At 39.5% G+C, this 23,863-nt stretch overlaps 1 protein-coding gene and 1 long non-coding RNA gene across 2 annotated transcripts in view; one reads left to right on the forward strand and one right to left on the reverse strand.

Moving 5' to 3' along the window:
- LOC138369030 (uncharacterized) overlaps window positions 1-16,012 on the reverse strand; it is a 29,955-nt gene extending 13,943 nt beyond the window's left edge. The window contains exon 1 of the long non-coding RNA XR_011229724.1: window positions 15,841-16,012. This is a non-coding gene — a long non-coding RNA (uncharacterized lncRNA). The remainder of the gene's footprint in view (window positions 1-15,840) is intronic.
- Window positions 16,013-17,311: 1,299 nt separating this feature from the next.
- LOC123756633 (protein starmaker-like) overlaps window positions 17,312-23,863 on the forward strand; it is a 50,430-nt gene continuing 43,878 nt past the window's right edge. Inside the window, exon 1 of the mRNA XM_045739862.2 lies at window positions 17,312-17,401. Within this exon, the coding sequence (XP_045595818.2) occupies window positions 17,312-17,401 (90 nt within the window). The remainder of the gene's footprint in view (window positions 17,402-23,863) is intronic.

Below are 23,863 nucleotides of genomic sequence, written 5' to 3' on the forward strand. Positions count from 1 at the left end.
TATATATATGTGTATGTATGTGTATACAGGATATGCGGAAGCCCGTCAGAATTGCATTTCACCTTTGTAAACGCACATTAATGACATTAAGTAAAAAGACATATCGAACACTGTTTATGTAAGGTAGACGTCAATCAGTGTATTTGTGTATTTCTGAATGTAGGTTAGATTAGCATTTTATAAACACTGCAGACACCTTCTTCTAATTTGTTCAACAAATTCATTACAATTAACATTTTAAAATCACTACAATCACCTTCTGTGTTTGATTGTTCAATAAATCACTGACTTATATGTTTAACAGATCTCTAACCCTGTCCATGGAGGATAGAAAAATATAATATATGCTGATTAGCATTGTAAATGTGTGGCCACATCTGTGGTAGAAAAAAAAAGTTGCAAACGCCCTAGACCACTACACCACGACATGTTAAAAGTAATGCAATGTGGGATTCCCCAGAATTCTCTTGTGGTCTTGAGGCGTCCATCTGAAGCCCAATCAGTGTTGCACGAATTGCCCCCCCCCCCCCCCTGCACTCTAGCTTATGGTCCAGAGTGCAAATTCTGGAATTCATATTCTGGAATGGACTAAATTCTGGAATAAATAAATGTTCTACCTTCAACGTTTCCAGTCAAATGCACAATGAAATAAAATTAACGTGATACATAAATGAGAAAATCAGTATAAGAAAATTCTACGAAATTTAAATTTTTCATAAGCATTTATTGCAATATGTATAAGTTAATTTTTGAAAGTTGTCTAACTTTAATATTTTTTTTAGACCTATTATAGTGTTGCACTCCACGAGATATAACCTGCAAAAAAAAAAACTCTAAAGTTATATTTACGTCTTCGCTATATTAACCTGTTCTTCAAGTCCATTGCACATCGAAAATTCCAAGTGTCATTATTAAAGTTTTTTTATTTTTTCTTTCAATTTCCTTTGTATACTGTCTTTTGTATTATTTAATATTATTTAGCGTATGGAAAAAAATATTGAAAATTTATATGAAATACTTCAATTTATAGAATATCATACACATTTAGAAAAATTAAATTTGTAATATAATATTACTTTTAAAATGTAAGCCCCTAGTGTTAATAATTAGCTTCGCATCGGCCTCTGACACTTTCACTATTCTCGCTGTGCTTCAACACCCTACACAACCAATTTTCCAACCAATTTTTCTTTATTTAATTTTATGCCCATATACCTTATGCCTTTTTTTGTAAATGAAGATAATAATAATAATAATAATAATAATAATAATAATAATAATAATAATAATAATAATTAAGTTATAAAATAAGAGTAATAGCATAGTATAAAAATCCACACTTATGTATATGTATATTTTAGGTAAAGGATTTGAACTACACCAAGTCATTCGCACTTTTCTGAGTGCATTTACCGAGGTCTGAGTTCGTGGTTAGGACGAGACTTACAGCATAACGACTAATTCAATCGTTGATATGTAGTTCAAATCTTAACATAAAATACACATATACATAAGTGTGAGTTTTTATCCTATGTTATTACTATTATTTTATTATCGATAACAATAACATTATTATTATTATTATTATTATTATTATTATTATTATTATTATTATTATTATTATTATTATTATTATTATTATTATTTAAACGCGAGATAAGGGCAGGAGCGGAAGGTGGGTCTATGAGCATGGGTCTGAAGCATGTTAGGGAGAGAGAGGTGTGGGCAGGCTTGAGATGGATAGATATTTGGATTTACGGCTTGTGTCAAGAGATACGATGAAGGGGGAATGATGGACAAGAAAATAGGTAGATGGGCGCTGGGTACGAGAGCTAAGGGATGGAATTGACGGAAGAAAAACGGGACTAGCGAGTGTCAACTTGCATGGATAGTATTCCCAATAGCAACCCGTCCTTAAACTCTACTCGTACGACCAATACTACTCGTATTGAGTTTAGTGATTGATGTCCTGCGGTAGATCCAGACACTGTGTCCGGTGACCTGTGGTAGTTCCAGACGATGTGTTCAGTGACTTGTAGTAGTTCTACACGAAACGTTCATTGACGTTCATTGACGATTGTCGATCTACCTTGGGTAGATCGAGGGACCACTAATGATAAGATTAATTGTGAGTTACAGTGACAAGTTCAGAAATTATTTGCAGAGTTATTTTATAAATACTAGAACTATTTCCCTCCCTGCTTACCTGCTGCACTCCTTCCTACCTTCCCCTGCCCCTTGATTATACTTATTAGGCCTCGATTAGGCCTTATACTGCTTACTTGTTGCGTCCTGCCTACTGCCCTCCCTACCTGCTCCCCCTTCACTACCTCCTTTTTGCTCTCCCTTTCTCCGCTGTTTTCCTGATGCCTGTTGCCCTCCACTGCCTCTCTGATGTCTATTCTACTTTTCTGATGACCTCTGCTGCTTTCTTACGTTCCTCGCTACCTTTGTGCTGCTTTCTGCTGCCTCACGACTACTCTCCAAAGTGCCTACTGCCCTCCCTGTCTGCCTACTTCCTACTTACTGCCTTACTTCTGCCTTTCCCTGCATACCATCTGTTTTTCCCTGCCTTCCTGCTGTCCTCTCTACCTCGATGTTTTCCACTGCCTTCCTGCCCGCATTTTGCTCACCCTGCCTGCCTGCTGCCCTCCGCTACTCCGTCTGTTACAAATCGTTGTTCTGTGCGACTCATCCGGAACATCACAAAACCACTTATGCGCAGGCATTGTCCAGCTCGCGACCCGTCGCTGTCATAGTCAGTGGTGGATGCGGTGGTAGTCGTAGAGGTGGTTGTGGTGGAAATGGTTGATATGTTAATGGTGGTATCAGTGGTAGCATTGGTGGAAGAGTCAGTGGTGTTGGTAGGGAGAGTTCAACCTAGCAACTATGAAATGTTGAGTTTTGATGTGAGTGGATGCATTTTCAGGATTTCTTTCAGCAGTACGTTGCACAAGTTTCATATCTATACGGGATACGACAATTTAATTATTTTTATTTCACTAATTAGTGCTTTCAACTTTCACTTACATACTCTTGTTCAATTTTTTTCAAAAATTTAAAAGGTTTTCCCTAAGCCACTGTAAATTCCCGACCGTATCTTGTATATGGCGATCATATCTTCCTTAGGGTTTAATATTAAGTACATTTAACCTGTCTTTATAGCCTCTTACTCTTTATAGCCAAGAGTCCTCTTACTCTTGTTGAGAGCTTCTGTAAATGTTCATATTCAGTTTTGCGTTTCAGGGGGTATTGCGGAGTCCATGCCGGTGCTGCGTAATCTATTAGAGGCCTCATTTAGGTTGTAGTAACGGTGGATATATTGGTTGTAGGGGGTGGTTGCATTGGTTGTAATGTAGGTAGTAGTTGTGGTGATGGAAGTGATTGTGGTTGTCGTGATTGTGATGAAATGTCACCAAGAGAGAATCTGGGTAGAGAAGTATCTACTATTTTTGTTTCAGCTCCGTGTGTTCTCTTTATGCTTTACCGTCTCCTCCTTCTTCTTCTTCATCTTCAATATTGTCATATTTGTCTATGCCTTCACCTTTCTTCTTGTCTTGGTCTGCTTCACCTTCTTCTTCGTTTTATTGTTCTTTGTTTTCTTCATATTTCTCTTATTACTTCTCATCTTTCTCTTCTCGGTGCTCTTCCCTTCCACCTGTTTACAGTGTACGGATTGTTTACATTCGCCTAGCACTGTTTTCCCTCAAATTTAAAGCAGATATGTTGATAGATAAATTAATTTGTGCTCTCTTCCACAAAAGAACAGAAACAAATCATGGAATACATCTTATTTAAAAATCAAAATACAATAAAAATATTAGCAATACAATACTGCTTTTATTGTTAATACTTGCGCCTGTATTTATTTGTTTATTGTATTTTGAATGTTTATTTTTTTACGTAGATTGTTTCCGAGTCTGAATATATATTTTTGCCTGTGATTCCATATATATTTCAATAAATTTACTAGTAAAGTTAATTTGTTACTGTTACTATAGTTCCTTTTAAAGTTAGGAACTTTATATATATATATAAGTATATATATATATATATATATATATATATATATATATATATATATATATATATATATATATATATATATATATATTCTCTTGATGCTTGACCATATATATATATATATGTCGTACCTAGTAGCCAGAACACACTTCTCAGACTACTATGCAATGCCCGATTTGCCTAATAAGCCAAGTTTTCATGAATTAATTGTCTTTCGACTACCTAACCTACCTAACCTAACCTAACCTAACTTTTTCGGCTACCTAACCTAACCTAACCAATAAAGATAGGTTAGGTTAGGTTAGGTAGGGTTGGTTAGGTTCGGTCATATATCTACGTTAATTTTAACTCCAATTAATAAAAATTGACCTCATACATAATGAAATGGGTAGCTTTATCATTTCATAAGAAAAAAATTAGAGAAAATATATTAATTCAGGAAAACTTGGCTTATTAGGCAAATCGGGCCTTGCATAGTAGGCCAAAAAATGCGTTCTGGCTACTAGGTACGACATATATATATATATATATATATATATATATATATATATATATATATATATATATATATATATATATATATATATATATAGGTCCTGAAAGATATTGTTGGGTCCTGAAAGATATTGTTGATAGGAACGTTATCCCTACAGACAAAAACAGAAGATAAAATTGTAAAATTGACGATTTACTATAAAACCAAAAAAACGGCCAACCTACTGATGAAAAACTCTCCAGACACAAAGCAGAACGCTTTAAAAGAAACCAACGTCGTCTATGCCTTCAAATGCCCACTTGGGGACTGTAAGTCCCAAAGAACTCATTATATAGGCAAGACAACAACATCTCTTTCCAGGCGATTAACGATGCATAAGCAACAGGGTTTCATTAAGGAACATATAATCTCTTCCCACAAACAGACCATCACCAGAGAAGTCTTAACAAACATCACAGAAATCATCGATAGATACAGCGATAGCAGGCGGCTCGACATCTGCGAGGCACTACACATCAAAACGTCAACACCAGCAATCAACAGCCAATTAATGCACAACTATATTCTACCCACTTCAAGACTCCGAACCAATATAGAAGCATCAAGAGAAGTATGGGCCAGTAGGCCCTTTGCAGTTACTTCCATTCTTCCCTCTCATTTATCCAATTTATACCCATTGCACCGTGTTCTGTCTTGTGTTGGTCAAAAGTTTGTTCACCTCATCCAAAACTGTTGTAACATATCACCTCACCCAAATGTGAGTATATAAGACAAGCTGTTCAACGTTAGCATTAAGTAAAACTCTCTTTAGTGTTTTCAGGTTACAGTTGTGTGTGTGTAAACTAAAGTCTTTGAAAATGTAATAAGTTATTACGAAACGCGTTCAAGCATCGCGTCAGACTAGAAATAAAAATGAATTTTGGAGAATTGATTTTTCAATTACCATCGACAGTGAAAAGAAACATAAGAAATATTGAGAAAATTCGTGTTAGAATTATTAATCTTACTTTTTCGGTCATATTTAACAACATATGTTTACAAGAAAGACTCCTACCAATATATATATATATATAAATATATATATATATATATATATATATATATATATATATATATATATATATATATATATATATATATATATATATATGTGTGTGTGTGTGTGTGTGTGTGTGTGTGTGTGTGTGTATGTGTGTATTCACCTAGTTGTGCTTGCGGGGGTTGAGCTCTGCTCTTTCGGCCCGCCTCTCAACTGTCAATCAACTGTTACTAACTACTATTTCCCCCCCCCCCCACACACACACACAGGATGCAGCCCGTGACAGCTGACTAACAGGTACCTATTTACTGCTAGGTAACAGGGTGCATTAGGGTGAAAGAAATTCTGCCCATCGTTTCTCGCCTTAAGTCCTTTCGCATTTAATAATACATCTTCAGAAGGGTAGTGCTTTCGTACGAAAGTACTTTCGTATTCTTCTCTGCCCTCCCTCTTTTATTCCTTCTCCTCCCCCCTCTTCTCCCTGCCATTCTCCTCTCCTCCCCCCTCTTCTCCCTGCCATTCTCCTCTCTTCCCTACCATCTCCCTTTGCTCTTTGCTCTCTTATGTTCCCTGCCCTCCTCCACTTCTACCTAATTTCCATCTTTTCTTCCCTAATTTCCTCCTCGTCTCTCAAACTTCCTCCTCTCTCCCTCACACCGTCTGGGAGAGGGGTGTCAGAAGTGGAGTGGAAGAGAGGGAGAGAGAGAGAGATGGAGGGAGAGAGAAAGGGAGGGTGAGAAAAAGGGAGGGTGAGAGAGAGGGAGGGAGAGATGGAGGGAGAGAGGGAGGAAACGAGGGAAAATGTGAAGGGAGAGGAGATGAAGGACGTATCCCACAGACGCTCACACAACACTGGATTAATGAGGTTTTGGTGGGAAGGTCGTTGTGTATGGGAGAGAGAAGAAAGAGTGGGAGATGGGAGAGAGAAACGGGGCCGTAAAATTATGCCTCTCGCTCTCTCTCTCACCGCTGGGAGGGGTTAGGGGTGGGGGGGGGTTACTAGCTGAAAACCAGTGTTAGGGGATGCGGAAAGGTATGGAATGAACCTAGAATTGTTCACGCACCATTTGCAGCCACTTGAAGGATGGTGAGAACAGAGGCGTAGAGTAACACCCATGCACTCCTGCACTCCTGCACCCCTCCTCCCTAGGGAGAAGGGTTGACAAAGGTGCAAAGAATCACCCACTCACTCCACCACCCTAGCCTTCATTGGAAGGAGGATGAGGGGGTGATAAGGGTGAAGAGAAGGACCCATCAACTCCTACACCCAGCCCTCTGATGATGTGCTTGGGAGGAGTGGGAGACAAAGGGAATCTCAGTACACAAGAACATAAAAATAACCTCAAATCGTCGCCACCAAATATCTTTAAAACCCAAAGAATAACACCATAATAAAATAAATAATGGACTGATCTCTCTCTCTCCCCTCTGTCTCTCTCTCTCTCTCTCTCTCTCTCTCTCTCTCTCTCTCTCTCTCTCTCTCTCTCTCTCTCTCTCTCTCTCTCTCTCTCTCTCTCTCTCTCTCTCTCTCTCTCTCTCTCTCTCTCTCTCTCTCTCTCTCTCTCTCTCTCTCTCTCTTTCTTTCACTTCTTGTGCATTTGGGGAGCTGGGCGAGAGTCAATGGAGCACGGAGAAGGATATGAAATTATTAGAAAGGAATTGGGAAGAAAATGAAGCTTAATGGTAAAGGGTTTACATGGAAAAAGAGCTTAATTGGAAAACTGGAAGAACAGGAGTAAATAGGATGAATTACGGTAAGAAAGGAGGTAACAGAGAGGAAATTGATCGTGGAAAGAAGGAGACAAAGAACGGCAGAGAAAAGAGAATAGTAGAAGAAAAGTGAAACAGTTCCCCCCCTCATCCAACGCCCCCCCCCCCCCCCCCCCCCCACCCCCCCCCCCCCCCCCCACCCTCCAAGCCTTCCCCCTAACAACTGCTGTAAGTGTTCATCTTGCTTAAGTCGCAAGATGTTGGCCTCATTAGGCTTTTAATCCAATTATTGGGACACGAGCCGGCAGCCTACATTAAAATACGACCATTACCTAGCACCCCGCCCGCCTGCTGCCTCGCCAGGCCCACCTCCCGCTCCCCCTTACCCTAGACATCTACCCCAATTTACGCTGTTAGTCGCTCCGTTTATAGGGCGTATTATCAACCGACCAGGCACCTTCCTACATTATCTTCCGCTCGGTGTCGAAGTAATTCCTGCCGACTTTGTTGATCAAGCCACACACTAAAAAATGAAGGGACGACGACGTTTCGGTCCGTCCTGGACCCTTCTCAAATCGATTGTGATGAGAATGGTCCAGGACGGACCGAAACGTCGTCGTCCCTTCATTTTCTAGTGAGTGGATTGGTCAACATACTTCAGAAACGTTATTGTGACTCATCGCCTTCCGACTTTCAGTACGCTTTGACTCCTTGAGGTTATCTTGAGATGATTTCGGGGCTTTTTTTAGTGTCCCCGCGGCCCGGTCTCCTACACAGAGACCAAATAGGATCAATACAAAATTGTGTAGTTGGGTGGTTAGCTAAGAGAAATTGTAATTAATTTTGTCAATAATGTTAATAATAATAATAATAATAATGAGAGGAATTATAAGTTTAAAAACTTTTTGATATTCAGATAGAAATGAGACATTGAAGCCAAAATTTATGCATCATTGCAGGATTCCAATATATTTATATAATTGTGTTCCATCCATCTATTTATCTACCCATCCATCTATTTATCTACCCATCCATCTATTTATCTACCCATCCATCCATATATTCATCTATCAATTTAGCCAATGGCTTTGACCGGACAAACATTCTCTCTTATAGTATAGTGTACCACGGGGGTACCCGGCGTTACCCGGGTCTGTTTACCATCTACCCATCTGTCCATTTTACTATCCATCCATATTTCCATCCATCTTCCAATCTTTGCATCTATTTCTCCATCTATCAATCCATCTATCTATCCATCCAGTTATAATCCATATATCCATCCAACTATCTAACAATTCATCTATCCATCCAACTATCTAACAATTCATCTATCCATCTGTTCATGCATTTATCCATCAATCTATCTGTCTGTTCATGCATTTATCCATCAATCTATCTGTCTGTCCATCTATCTGTTCATATATCTATCATCTATTTATCTATTTTTTTATCTATCTTTTCATATATCCATTTATCTACGCATCTATTCTTCTTCATATATATCTATCCATCTATCCATCAATCTACCTACTGTCTGTGTGTGTGTGTATCTCTTTGTCTCAGTCTCTCTCTAATACAAAATATAATTGTCTAATGTGTGGGTGGGCGCCAGTGGGTGGAGCTTAGTGGTGTGAAATACTATTAAAAGAATAGTCTCTTGAGGTTATCTTGAGGTTATCTTGAGGTTATCTTGAGGTTATCTTGAGGTTATCTTGAGGTTATCTTGAGGTTATCTTGAGGTTATCTTGAGGTTATCTTGAGATTATCTTGAGGTTATCTTGAGGTTATCTTGAGGTTATCTTGAGGTTATCTTGAGATTATTTCGGGGGCTTTAGTGTCTCCGCGGCCCGGTCCTCGACCAAATATTGGTGGAGATGACTGAAGACTTTTTCGTCATCATAAAAAAAATATTTTCTTAAACTTATAACATAGTTTCATTGATCCTTAATATTATATATTATCAAAGGGAATAGAGGCAAAGCTGGTGGGGAAGGGGGAGGGTGTAGGATGATAGGGGAGTGGGGGAGGAGAGAGTGGAAGAGGAGGAGGGGGGAAACGAGGGGATGGGGAGGGAGGATGAGGGAAGTGGGCCACGGGTGGAGGTGTGGGGGAGGAGGGGGAGAGAGGCTGATGTATTCACCTAGTTGTGCTCGATGAGGTTGAGCTCTATTGCTTTTTCGACCCGACTCAACTGTCAATCAATCAACTCTTTTTTCCACACACACACACACACACACACACACATACACACACACACACACACACACACACACACACACACACACACACACACACACACACACACACACACACACACACACACACACCCATCTATATCATAAGAGAGGAAGGACCAAAAAAAACATTTCGCATAGAGATATGAGAGTACAAATTTGCTGGCATTGGCAACTATGGATGAGATTGGCCATCATTGCGTACTGCAAGAAAGAGGTCCTTATGTCCCAAAGGGGACATAAAAGAGGCGGGACCAAAGAGGCAAAGCTCAACCCCCGTAAGCACAATTATGTGAGTACACACACACGAGGGGATGGCTGGCTGAGTCTTATACATCAGCCTCTCTCTGAATTAACAGTCATTAGTTGTGTTTTGGATATCAGTGAACACAGAGGTTTCTGCTATCTCCCTGAAAGCTATAAACCAAGCAATCTTCATAAAATTATAGTACTTATATTACTATTTGATCGCACGTACCAATAGGTACTGTTAACCCCAAAAAGTTCAAGTTTTGTTCAATTAATTGCATAGAGTTCGATAATAAAACTTAACCCCAAAACCTAAACATTATCCTAGACCTAGTAACGCGCATATATATATATATATATATATATATATATATATATATATATATATATATATATATATATATATATATATATATATAACCTAATCTGTCCTAGTATTTCTAGGACAGGTTAGGATGGGCTCTTGAGTTGCATTAACGATATAATCGGCATTTTACCTTTTCAGTAATAAAAAAACATGAACTTCTGGGGATCCAACAGTTTATATTTGTACGCTTATCCGAACAGATGCCCTAATCATCATTTTAGGAGAATGGGCTGCTATAAACATAAGGCTACAACTCTCAACGCCATACTTGTGAGAGTAAGCATAGTCGTGATTAAAGAATATAAAATATAGATTTTAGATTAGAAATTTTAGAATATAAAAACCGAACAGAGAAATGGAGTGATTGATGTCTGTAAAAGAAGAACTTCATGTGTGGCAATCAAAGACGCGACAACGAATATTAAAAAATGCAAACCTATGTTTTACATCAAATTTTAACACAATTGCAATTATTGTTACACTATTAATACCTATTAATATGTGTCAGCCAGGTAGTTGTTCTCAGATGATTTAATATGTGTAAGCTAGAGAGGGAGGGAGGGGTCCCGTAGGACCCAATATGTGTCAACCAGGTAAAGCTTCCTGGAGAACCTAATATGTATCACCAAGATAGAGCTTTTCTTAGGATCTAATGTGTATAAGCCAGGTAGAGCTTCCCGAAGGACCTACTGTGCCAATCAGAAAAGGGGTTCGCTGAGTTTTTATGAAATTTTTCAAGGCTTCCTCCAAACTAATAGAGTTCGGAATCACTGTTCCGGTGGGTTATTAAGGACACCACACGCACCCACTCCCCAGTCACCATGTACCGAGTGGGATATACTTCTCGGGAAATATACTGCTTTGTTTCAAGCTGTAGTGTATTTTATTTTGTGGCCACGAACTCGGGTACAGGTTTTGTAAATAATTGTGAACACAGTCGTTACTCGAATAATGAGACTTCGATTGGCAATGCCATCAATCGTTATTTCAGTATTTAAGCCTCCACTGGAGACGTTGATAGTCGTCATTCCTGTAATCAGACTTCCACGTACTGTATAGTGAATAATTATTTTATTGAAGTTGCATTATGCTACAGTCCCGATCGTTGTAAACAAAATTAATTAGTTTACTTTTATACAATTTTCATTCTTGTTTCTTTTATTCGGAACAATCTCAGTCTTCTTCTCAGGCTACATTATCTTCTCCTGAATCATCTTTTTTTCATCTTCCTTTCAATTGTAATTTCATCTTAATATTCATGAAATATTTACCTAACATTTATCAAACATTTATCTAACATTTATCATGCTCTATTATTGATAGTGAAAAAATTTGCTAATTACTTTTCATTTTAGTAATTATAACTGCCGGTGCACGCTATTTAATAAAGTTCTCACTCGTGGTTATATATATATATATATATATATATATATATATATATATATATATATATATATATATATATATATATATATATATATATATATATATATATATATATATATATATATATATTAGTGTTGTATTTTGTGTAGTTATACATACTTTTGTTAATTTACCTGTACCGGTACTTTTGCATTACCCGCGGTGCAGTGGTAAAGCACTCCCCCGCCGCTTCGCGAGCTTCTAGATGTTACCACTGCTAGGCTTAGGCTCGGCTACAAGTACCTCTGGGAATTTGTAACATCTGCTGATGTAGATTTTGACTAAATGTAATCTCTGTCAGCAGAACTATTCGCATACTTGGCGTCATTATATAATGGAATGTGAAAAAATCGCGGAATTTAGAGATAACACCATCAATAGTGTCCAAGAAATATGGAAGTACTTCATTCATAATGATGTGCTGCCCGAAATCTTAGCAAAGTACCTAAAATTTGCTTACTATAGGTAATGCATGCACATGACTGTAAAGCTGCCGCCCAGTTGGGTGGGTGTACAGCAAGACTAGTAACTGTGTGATTCACCATAGATGTAAAGTGCCTTGTATAGTGACTGTTGTGAGCCTCTTGTTGATCACTTGTGACAAAATTATTGATGTGTGTATTTGTGTGGGTGATTAAATATGTATGTGTATGTATATATGTATACGTATATATATACATGTACATGTACGTATGAGAATGTGTACATGTATATATAACATTAATAATGTTGTAACTAGCGTCAACAAAAATTATTTGCTTAGCTAAACGAACTAGAGGGTTCAGTTCCTGAACCGATTATGTGCCTCTGTAATCCTTTACACCACCACCCACGGGATGGGTATGGGGTGCATAATAAAGAAAGAAATTGAATTCGCGAGCTCTTTGACCTGGGTTGGTATCCTGGCTGGGGTGGATTGACTGCGCGCTAATCCTTAACTGTTGCCTCTGTTCACCCAGCAGTCAATGGGCACCTGGTTGTTAAACGCTTTGGCGGATCGCATTCCGGGGAAGAATTTGGATTAAGGACCTGCCCGGAACGCTATGCTTGCTATTTGCTTTACAAGAATGTAAGAACTCTTGTATATATAAATAAAATAAAATAATGAAAATTATTATAGTTTTTATTACTATTACAATCAACCAGATTAGTTGTGTGTTGTGTGGGGATAATATTATCAGTGCACTTCTGGCACTGAACGTACATAGTAGTAACACCCAGAAAATAGTCAGCGATATTCGAATAAAGGATTTAGCTGCTAAAGAAAACAGATATAAAATTAAATTCTTTTGGATACCATTACATATTGGCATCTCAAGGCATCATACTGTTGACGTGCTTGCAAAGATAGCCTGTTGTAGACCAGTAGTAGAAATTAATATGGGTGTTTCATTAGCAGTGACAAAGAGAATACCTAAAAGAATGTCTGATGAAAATCTTACTGACCTAAATCTGTATTAACTTGAGCGCAGGCGGAAGAGATACATAATAATTTACACATGGAAAATACTAGAGGGGCTGGTCCTAAACCTGCAAACAGAAATAACACCACATGGGGCCAGAAGACATGGCAGGATGTACCGCATACCCCCGTTGAAGAGCAGAGGTTCAATAGGTATTCTCAGAGAGAACTCTATCAACATCAAAGGCCCGAGACTGTTCAACACGCTTCCGTCACACATAAGGGGCATAACTGGGTTGACCTCTCACAGTGTTCAAGAGAGAACTTGATAAACACCTCCGAAGGATACCTAATCAAACAAGCTGTGATCATACTTCAGGCTATGAGAAACCGCGTCCAACAGCCTGGTTGACCAGTCCAGCAATGAGGAGGCCTGGTCAAAGACAGGGCCGAGGGGACGCTAAGCCCCTGAAGCACCTCAAGGTAACCTCAAGGTAGCCACGCGTGTAATAGAAAATAATGATAATAATAATAATGATAAAAACTTTCTTCCTACTCCCTTTTACTTCCTCTCTCTCGCTCCTCCCTTGAAAAATTGTCTAACTAAAAGGTGAGAGAAAGGCAGTCATGCTGGTAGAAAGATTAGCGGAAGGCAGGGTGGTGACTTATGGTACGATGACAATCAATTGGTATAGGGGGGGGCAAGAAGGTAGTTAGGACGGCTGGCAGATGAACTGAGACGTTGTCGTAAGGGAAGAAGTTGTTAGAAGGTACGTGGCAATAGAAGACAGGCGAGTAAGCTCGCAGTTCGTAGGAATATAGATGGTCAAGCTAGAATGTAGAAAAAGAGTTGAAAGTAACATATGTATATAGGAAGGATGGATGGATGATAGGTAATGTATGTAGATATATAGGTAGGGTGGATAGATGATAGGTAACGTGTGTAGATATAGGTAGGGTGGATGGATGATAGGTAACGCTGTAGATATAGGTAGGGTGGATGGATGATAGGTAACGTGTGTAGATATAGGTAGGGTGGATGGATGATAGGTAACGTATGTAGATATAGGTAGTGAGAATGGATGATAGGTAAGTTGTCATGAATGGAAGCAGCTTAAACAAGATTCTTTATATATAAAAATAACAATTTATTTACTGACAACAATTGCATTAACTAAAAGAAGTCTGTTCGGACCAGTTTATATTAAAAATCATTGTCCGTTTTGAATATGTGATATTTGAATTACACAGTAAAAAACAAAACCGACAAAGGAGGTTCACTGTTCATGATAGATATAATTTTTCATTGTTATTGTTGCTATTGTTTTTGTTTTTTGTACTTGTATTTGATTATGTCTTAAGTATAATGTCCATATTTTACATTATAAATTATTAGTCCAGCAGTGTGGTGAAAAGTGGTTCAATTCCTGAACCGATTATGTGCTTCTGTAATCCTTTACACAACTGCCCACGGGATGGGTATGGGGTGCATAATAAAGAAAGAAATTGAATTGTGCATTTTTCTGTGTGTTCAAGTCTATGAATTCAACTTTCTAGGTTAAAAAAGGCTTTATAATCATACTAACAAATAAATATATTTGAACGTAGTTTCAAAGCCACGTTTCGTCAACACTAAAGCAAAAGCGGCGGTCCAGTTAGACGAACACCTTCAGGATCTTCCCGGTGACATCAGACAGTAAGCTATTGCAACACCAGAGGCTGGCGTAGCGAGCGTTATTGACGCATCTCGTACGCACTCATACAACCAACGGTACGAGGGCAGACACTAGCACATGATAACACAGGTACAGTTAATAATACAAGAACAAGTTATAATATAAGTACAGCTTGTAATATAGGTACTATACAGAAATCTGACTATAAAATATATCCATATATATATATATGGATATACGCTAAGACTCAGTAGAGCACAACAAGAGATATTAGACGTCATTATATCACATCATCGTTACAGAGAGAAAATAGTGGATATGATTATTTAACTCGTCCTGGGGTTACGTACTCAATTGGCTACCTACGACCTCATTGAATATTTAACTAATTTGCTAATCTTTGTATTAAGCTTAACACATGTCACATCCTGTGGTAGTTAGCACCTTGTTTAAAATGTAAATTATGAAATATTATTATTAATTAAGATCACCACTAGAAGACTTTTATTATACTAAATTTGATATAATTATATGGCTTTGACAGTGAAACGAAATATTATAGCAATCCAGGGCTTTATAACTCTACCTGTCAGTCGTGAAGCTTTACTGATATGGATTTTCGATGCGTCAGGCTGGCTTCTGTTATGTAACCCTCGTATTGAAAAAAAAACCTACACTGCTGAGCTGCGTTGTACAACATTATGATTATATAGAAATAAAAAGCTATATTATTAACTGATCCTTTCCAGATTTATTTGCAAAAGTCTCTTTTTCCTGTTTGATATTAATTGCAATTTCGAAATATCTTTCCACTTTATATAAAGTTTCATGATTGGAATACATTGAACGTTATTACTTGCGTGTGGCAGCACTATGAAAATTAAATTTTGAGATGTATTTCGGACTCAGTACCGAATTGTATTTCGGACCTGCATGTTCATCTCACCTCCAACAGGATGAGAATGCTTTGCTAGCATACCATAACTTTGAGCTGTTTGTTGAAAACAACTGTCGCAGCAAACATTTTCTTTTAAAATATTGCATATCTCTTGAAATATATATATATATATATATATATATATATATATATATATATATATATATATATATATATATATATATATATATATATATATAAGATGGATAGAGCCTCGCGCTGCACGCCTTTACTGATCCATCGAACTTTACTGATCCAAACCACAAAAAATGCACTTACTGATCATTGTACCATAAAATCCAAATTACGACATGACTATTCAGTCATGGGAATGGACGCAGCGTACCACTGTATCAGCGTACCACTGTATCAGCGTACCAGTGTATCTGGGTAGCACTGTATTACTGACGGGATCATAGGTAGAGGAAGATGGGTGAGCCGGCGTGCTATACCATGCCCGGGGTGGGTGGTTGGCCGCGTGGCCGCTAGGTGGCAGCACTCTCCAGGCCACCCTTACCCCTCCTCCCTCCCTCCCTCACAGCCTCATAGTGTTAATATATAAACAAAGGCTCGTGTACGTGCGTTATAAATGTTTATATTGTGGCGATGGTTGTGCTTACTGGAGACCGTGTGCATTATACAGTTGACTCTACGGTTCGTCCCTCGCTGCTCTCCTTATGCTTCAGTTTCGGATACAGAACTGAATTGATTCCGTATTACTTTAAAGTGCCCTTTTAGTTAAATTTACCAATAAATTGATCATACATTCAGCCCACCGCCTTGTAACGCAAGGTCATACCCCGCGTATGTGATGTTGGCTTAGCTCGACCCTGTGATACCCTTGATTCTCCTACTCTGCAGTGTTTTTTTCTGAATTAATATGTATGTAAATATTTGTTATGCTAGTTTCCTGAGGTGCGGTTCTACATGAGGCAATGGTTGTCACAATAATTGTTATAACGACCATATACCTGTGAGATCTTGCTAGATTTTCTTTCGGTACAGTGTCTCAGTCATGTTTCCCTCCTGCCACCGCCGCACGCACTAACTTGCAAGAGTCCGTCTACCTGCCAGGTGTTCTCCTGAAAAAGGCTAGTAAGGAGGGAGGTAGATCCGCGGCGCACAAGACTCAGAGCTCCGGCAACTGTCCGTCGTCCAGTTGGTGGAGCTCCCGTCACGGCCTACCGGAAACCCATCATCACACCAGCAGTCTTTTGAGGTCGTCACGCTCATTGTCGTCGAGTGTCTCTTGTCACTCTGCTCCTCCATCCCTGTCCCTACCCTCCCCCACTGCCTCCATTGTCCCCCTCCTGTCCTCTTTTGTGGGCTGCGGTTCGCACGTCGCGCGTGTTTACGGTTTCAATGTCACCTTTTGTTAGCCGAGTGTGTCACCCCAGCAACCCACCGCAGCCTCCGCTTATACCGGACGCTCTGCCTTAACTTTTCCGTGGCGAAGCGAGGCAGTGTTCTCTTCTGTCTCACTCCAGGCAGTAGCGGTAATACTGAGCACTAGTCTGACGGCGGCCACGCGGAGAGGAGGGCGACGCGATGAGTGGACCAAAGAAACGGGGTGTATTGGAAGGATGTCCCCACGTGGCGGTTGACATTAAGCGCGCGTGTGGCCTCAGGGTGACATCTTTACAACGTCGGCCCGCTCACAAGGAGTGGCTGGAGCACCGCCGGCCTCATCCCTGCTACTCCGGGGAGAATGCCGCCCGGTGGTTCTATGGTCTAGGTGACAGTGGGAGAAATGGTAATGGGGTATCGTGTGACACCTGACGAGGGGGAGGAGGAGGAGGAAGGGGTGAGGGTGCTGAAGCCGGCTGGGAGGGGTGGCTTGGTTAGTGTTATTTGTGATTTATGGAGAGAAACAGGAGCTAAGCAGATTTCTGAGGGCGAATGTTTTATAGTAAGCAGTAGAGCGATGCAAACAGACTTGGTAATTGCAATAAATTTTATGTTATGCACTAGCATATACATTTGATCACTATTTATGGCTCTAGTTATATAATATTTTCGCAAGTATGAACTTGTAAAATCGTACATATATACATAAAAATACATATTTGCTTAAGTATTAACTAAATATATGTTCGGTAACAGAGGCTCCAAGTATGGAAGAGAAATGTTCAGTTGACAAGAAGGAGGGAGGTTGGATCACTCAGCCATGGAGGAGAGTGTTTGCAGATGATGAAGAGACGAGCAGCAGGTGGCGCCGTCTGTTAACTCTTGAGTCAGCTAGAGTCTACCAACTCTAACCAGATGATTGAGTTTAACATTTAATACACGAACAAGAAGATAGACAACTTGTTCATGACGTTCATGACTGAGCTGGAGGAACTCCGGGCATCAAACAAAACGCCTTGAAAGAGACAAATGGTTTCTATGACTTCACATACCAATTTGGAAACTCTAAACCCCAACGATCTCAATAATGGCACGACAACAAATTCTTTCAAGCAGCCTAATTATGCCCATAAACAAGGCTCTATGAAAAATCCCATCGATTTTTTCACGGGAGACATCTCGACCCGTCATGCAGGGTAGAGTCGCACCTCCACAGATCTCCAGTATCATCTATTGATACTGGTAATGGCTCAAAAGGGCCACCACTTACGGGCTATTCATGCCCGTGCCACCTTTTGGGTGGCTTAATCTTCATCAATCAATCAATCATCGATTTTACTCATAACCAGATCATCACCAGAGATATCGTGACCAACAATACCGATATATTTGATACACAACAAATAAGATTAGACATAAGAAACACAGACACTGACTGTGTATCACCTCACTTCATCCTGCAAGGTGTATGTTTTGTCACCCCTGATACTATGTATTTTCTTTCCCTTTGTAGATGCTGAAGAGATAGTAAATAAACTTTTGTTTTAACGATACGTGTAAAACACAATAAAACTGAAAAATCAACATTTTAAAGTTAATTTGTCATCTTCCTGATAACAGTTAACATTCAGGCTAAGAATCATTGATCTCAACCTTTCCGTCATATGTAATAACACATATTGACACACACACACACACACACACACACACACACACACACACACACACACACACACACAGGCACATATAGGTGAGTACACACACACAGGCACATATAGGTGAGTACACACACACACACACACACAGGCACATATAGGTGAGTACACACACACACACACACAGGCACATATAGGTGAGTACACACACACACACACACACACACACACACACACACACACACACACACACACATACACACACACACACACACACACACACACACACACACACACACACACACACACCTTCGCAAATAGAGTGGTAGACGGTTGGAACAAGTTAAGTGAGAAGGTGGTGAAGGCCAAGACCGTCAGTAGTTTCAAAGCATTATATGACAAAGAGTGCTGGGAAGACGGGACACCACGAGCGTAGCTCTCATCCTGTAACTACACTTAGGTAATTACACACACACACATGATCAGAGGTTCAAGCAGGAATGTAAGGTAGCGAAGCAATTAAGTAAAAGAACGTGGAGAAACTACAGGAATAACAGAACACCAGAGAACAGGGGCAGAGATATACCAGAGGGCCAGGAATGAGTATCTCAGAATGAAGAGAGAAGCAGAGAGACAGTATGAAAATAACATCGCAAGTAAAGCCAAGACCCAACCAAAACTGCCCAAAACAACCAAAACTGCCCAAAACAACCAAAACTGCCCAAAACAACCAAAACCAAGGGGCCTGACAGCTGAGTGGACAGCGCTTCGGATTCGTAGTCCTGAGGTTCCGGGTTAGATCCCCGGTGGAGGCGGAAACAAATGGGCAGAGTTTCTTTCACCCTGATGCAGTGTTCAGCAGGAGACTGAACACGGGGTACCGTCAGGGAGGTGAAATCCTGCAAGAGTCAGATTGAGAGAAAAATCTGATTATTGATATCTCACCGAAAATATATCCAGAAGCCCACATCAAAAGAATATCATCAGCGGCATATGCTACATTGGCCAAAATAGGAAGTACCTCTAGAAACTTGAGTAAGGAATCGTTCAGGACCTTGAATACCACTTACGCCAGACCAATCCTGGATTATGTAGCTCCAGGCTGGAGTCCATACCTAGTTAAGCACAAAACAAAGTTGAAGAAGATTCAGATGTATGAATGGTTCAGGTTCTTTTTCCAGCGCCTCAGTGTGGCGATACAGAGAGGAAATGCACACTGCATTCAGGGTTCCTGCCCGCCATCTGAGGAGCTGGAGGAACTCGATAACTTATGATAATCATTTTTGTACCCAATATGTAACTTCTTTTTTGTAACAAAGTTTAAATAAAGCAAACATATATGTATATATACAAATGAATTGGGGTGGTAGGAGAAGAAAATATTAAAGTGTTCAGTGAGAATCCACAAAGTCTTCTCTGAATACTCCTTATTTTCTTCTCCGAGGCTATGGGTTCCCACATTTGCACCAGAGGTGGTTTCCTCACAACTTTGATAAATATATAAATAGTGTACAAGAGAAAATGGCAATAACGCATAATGGCATTATAACTGGCACTAATGAAACTATCACACACTATCATTATACCTTCTTCCTACTAACTACAATGTGAGGTGTGGTTGTTTCCCATCCCTCTATAATGAAGCTCTCATAGTAGTGTCATAACGCGCTATGGCACCCCTGCTGTGCTACCATACTTCTGTCTCCAGCTATATTACATCCATTTCATAATTACGTCTCACTAACTCGCATTGCATTGGTATTTATTCTGCTTTCAAAACATTCACGAGTAACGTTGAATTAACGTTATCGACGTTGATTCAACGTCATTTGCTCTGCATGTTTACGCTGGATATCCACCAAGACTGTCACACTAAGCCATCCCACCATGATGTGGTCGTGGATGTTGAATGGAGGTTACCTTGAGGTGCTTCCGAAGCTCAGCGTCCCCGCGGCCCGGTCGTCGACCAGGCCTCCTCTTAGGAGGTTATAAGGGAGAGATCTCAAGCATAGGTAGAAGAGTTAATGAATCTTGTGTTCACTGTAGCATGATTTATATTGTATTTTATTAAATAAAGATAAAAAAAAACTGTAGCACCATCACCACGCAACAAAAAAACAACAGTTCTATTTCGTCAACAAACTCAGTAACTAGTTTATCCATCCTGGAACTAGCTTAGCTAAATTACACACAGAAATCACAATTGCGTGATGCATCAAATGAACAAATCCACAAGGGGCCGTGATGAGGATTCGAACCTGCGTCCGAGAGCATCAGTCGATTAAGGCAGCGTCTGGGATGCTCTCGGACGCAGGTTCGAATCCTCGTCACGGCCCTTGTGGATTTGTTCATTAGCTTAGCTAAACAGATATCGGGGCTCAGTTCCCAAACTCATTATGTGCCTCTGTAACCTTTTCCATTGTCACTCACCGAGTGGGTTTAGGGTACATAATAAATGAACTAACCCAATTTACATTATCAAATCCCCCCCCATCATAACCCATACCTCCCCCGCATAACCATCCCTATCATACCCATCCCCGCCTCAACTATCCACCCTTCATCATATCGACTATCCATCGTGAATATCAATACCACCTCCACTTCCACCCTCCCCCCCCCTCCCCTCGCCCCCCCCCCTCGCTAACTCCACCTCCGCTAACCCCGCCGTCACCTCTACCGCTACCAGCTTTACTGCAACCATGTACACTACCACCACTGCCAATAATTATCTTTCCTTTAGCATTACCACCACTACCACCAGCAAATTCATCAACACCTCCAGCGTGTGTGTATCACAACACCAAAACCAGCTGCACTAACACAACTACCACTATCACCACCACTGACACCCCCCCCCCACACTACAGCTACCACCATCTTCACTACCACCGCCACATCTAGTACCACCACCTTCAATAACAACACTACAGCTGCCACCACCACCACTACCACCACACAACCGCAGACACCACCATTCTCACAACCACCACTCTCACAACCACCACTATCGCAGCACACTATCACGGTACCACAATCATCAACAACAACCGCAAACATTCATGATATCTTCTTTCCATTTCATTCTTTTTTTTCTGCTTTCTTCAACATTTTCATTCGATATATTAAACAGAAAATAGGCGTATAATTGTGTTTATATACATATATTCCTGAGTTGTGTACTAAGTGTTTTTAATATCAAAAGTATTTTTTTCTTGGCTTATGAAAACTTGTAATAATCAAGCATTCTTTATCCTTCTTCTCTCTGAAAATTAAAATGTTTATGTATGTTTCATGGAAGAGTTCAAGAGCATGGGAACGTTTGCGGTATGAGTATATATAGTGCATATGTATGATATACATATATGATATGTATACATACATATTATATATATGTATACATACATTTTATATATATATATATGTATACATATATATTATCTCATGATGTGTACACTCATATGTGTACATCCTGTGAATACAGCATATGGATATATATATATATATATATATATATATATATATATATATATATATATATATATATATATATATATATATATATATACAGCATAAGTTTGTTTTACAACTTGTGCTTTTATCGATCATGTATAAATTTACACCATGTGTATGCATACTGTATATGTTTACAGCATGTGAATATATATAAAATGTGTATGTATATCGATAGAGGATGAATATGTAGATGTAAGAATGAAAGTATTGTTTTCTCCCTATTTGTTCTCTGTCTGTTCCACTACCCAGTCTTCTGCTCCTCCTCTTTCTTCTTCTCCTCCATCCTCTTTTTTGCATCTATTCTTCTCTTCACTTATCCACCTACTTCTCATCCTTCTTCAAAATTTTATTTATTTTTCTTTCTTCCTAGGCATTTCCAGGGTCGTCACTAAGGTCTCTGGAGTTTGGTGTGTGTGTGTGGAAAGGATAAGTGGCTCGGACACACAACACAGGGCTGGACACAATATCATAGAGTGGCGTTGGTTCGACGTTGAACAAACGTTCATTCAACGTTGAATTGACGGCGTTAATCTGGCGTTTCATTCGCGTTGCTCTGGGGTAAGCAGTGGACACACGTAGGGCACACAACGTCGATATAACGTAACTTGAGTATGTTTTTCCCCACTGGGAAACTACCACTCATGAGACACCAAATACTCCTCCTCCTCTTCTAATGCCATAATTTTGTTCCTTACTTTATTCAATACACTTTATTTAGCGTAATTATAAACTTTGATAAATCTATATTTATTAGGTTAGGATACAATTACCGAGTATTACAATATTCGGTAATTGTAATACACGCTCTGTGTCTAAACAATGAGAATTACAAATTTACATTTAATATTTAATATCGTATCTAATTCATAATTTATCTGTGTTGTTATATTGATATTCTGTTACCTAAGGATTTGAAGATGTTCCTCATTATATGTCTTTAAACGATATATAGAATTTTTTTTTAAATTATGTTTTTATACATGTCTGTCTGACATGTTTATGTCTGGTGCCGTAAGACCAATCCTCGCAAGGAGCCCGTACTATGTCAAGCACAAGAAGATGGAAAAAGTTCAGAGGTATGCCACTAGTCTAGTCCCAGAGCTGAGAGGCATGAATTACGAGGAAAGGCTGCGTGAAATGAACCTCATGACACTGGAAGACAGAAGAGTAAGGGGAGACATGATCACTACCTGCAAAATTCTCAGAGGAATTGACGTGGTTGAAAAGGATAAGCCGTTTAACACTGGTGGTACGCGAACAACGGGACACAGGTGGAAACTGAATTCCCAAATGAGTCACAGGAACGTTAGAAAGAACGTTTTCCCTGTCAGAGTAGTTAACAGATGGAATGCTGTGGTGGAGGCTGACTCCATACACAGTTTCAAATGTAGATATGATAGAGTCCAGTAGGCTCAGGAACCTGTACACCAGTTGATTGACAGTTGAGAGGCGGGACCAAAGAGCCAAAGCTCAACCCCCCACAAGCACAAGTAGGTGAGTACATCTCGTAAATATTACTTAGCATACCTTGTAGGAAACATCTTAACTTTTTATGAGCCACATATAGCTTACTATTGTAGTGTAGCTTTCTAGGAGCCATATGTACTATAGCTCACTTTTGTATTCTAGGTTTGTAGAAAGTATACTTAGCTCACTTCTGTATTCTAGTTTCGAAGGAACTGTACTTAGGCAAATATTGCATTCTAATTTCAGCTACACAATTCAAGTGTCCTGCTGGAACACCATCCAGGTGTCTGCTGGAACACCATCCAGGTGTCTGCTGA

The sequence above is a fragment of the Procambarus clarkii genome, chromosome 26 (assembly GCF_040958095.1).
Source record: "Procambarus clarkii isolate CNS0578487 chromosome 26, FALCON_Pclarkii_2.0, whole genome shotgun sequence".
Taxonomy (NCBI): domain Eukaryota; kingdom Metazoa; phylum Arthropoda; class Malacostraca; order Decapoda; family Cambaridae; genus Procambarus; species Procambarus clarkii.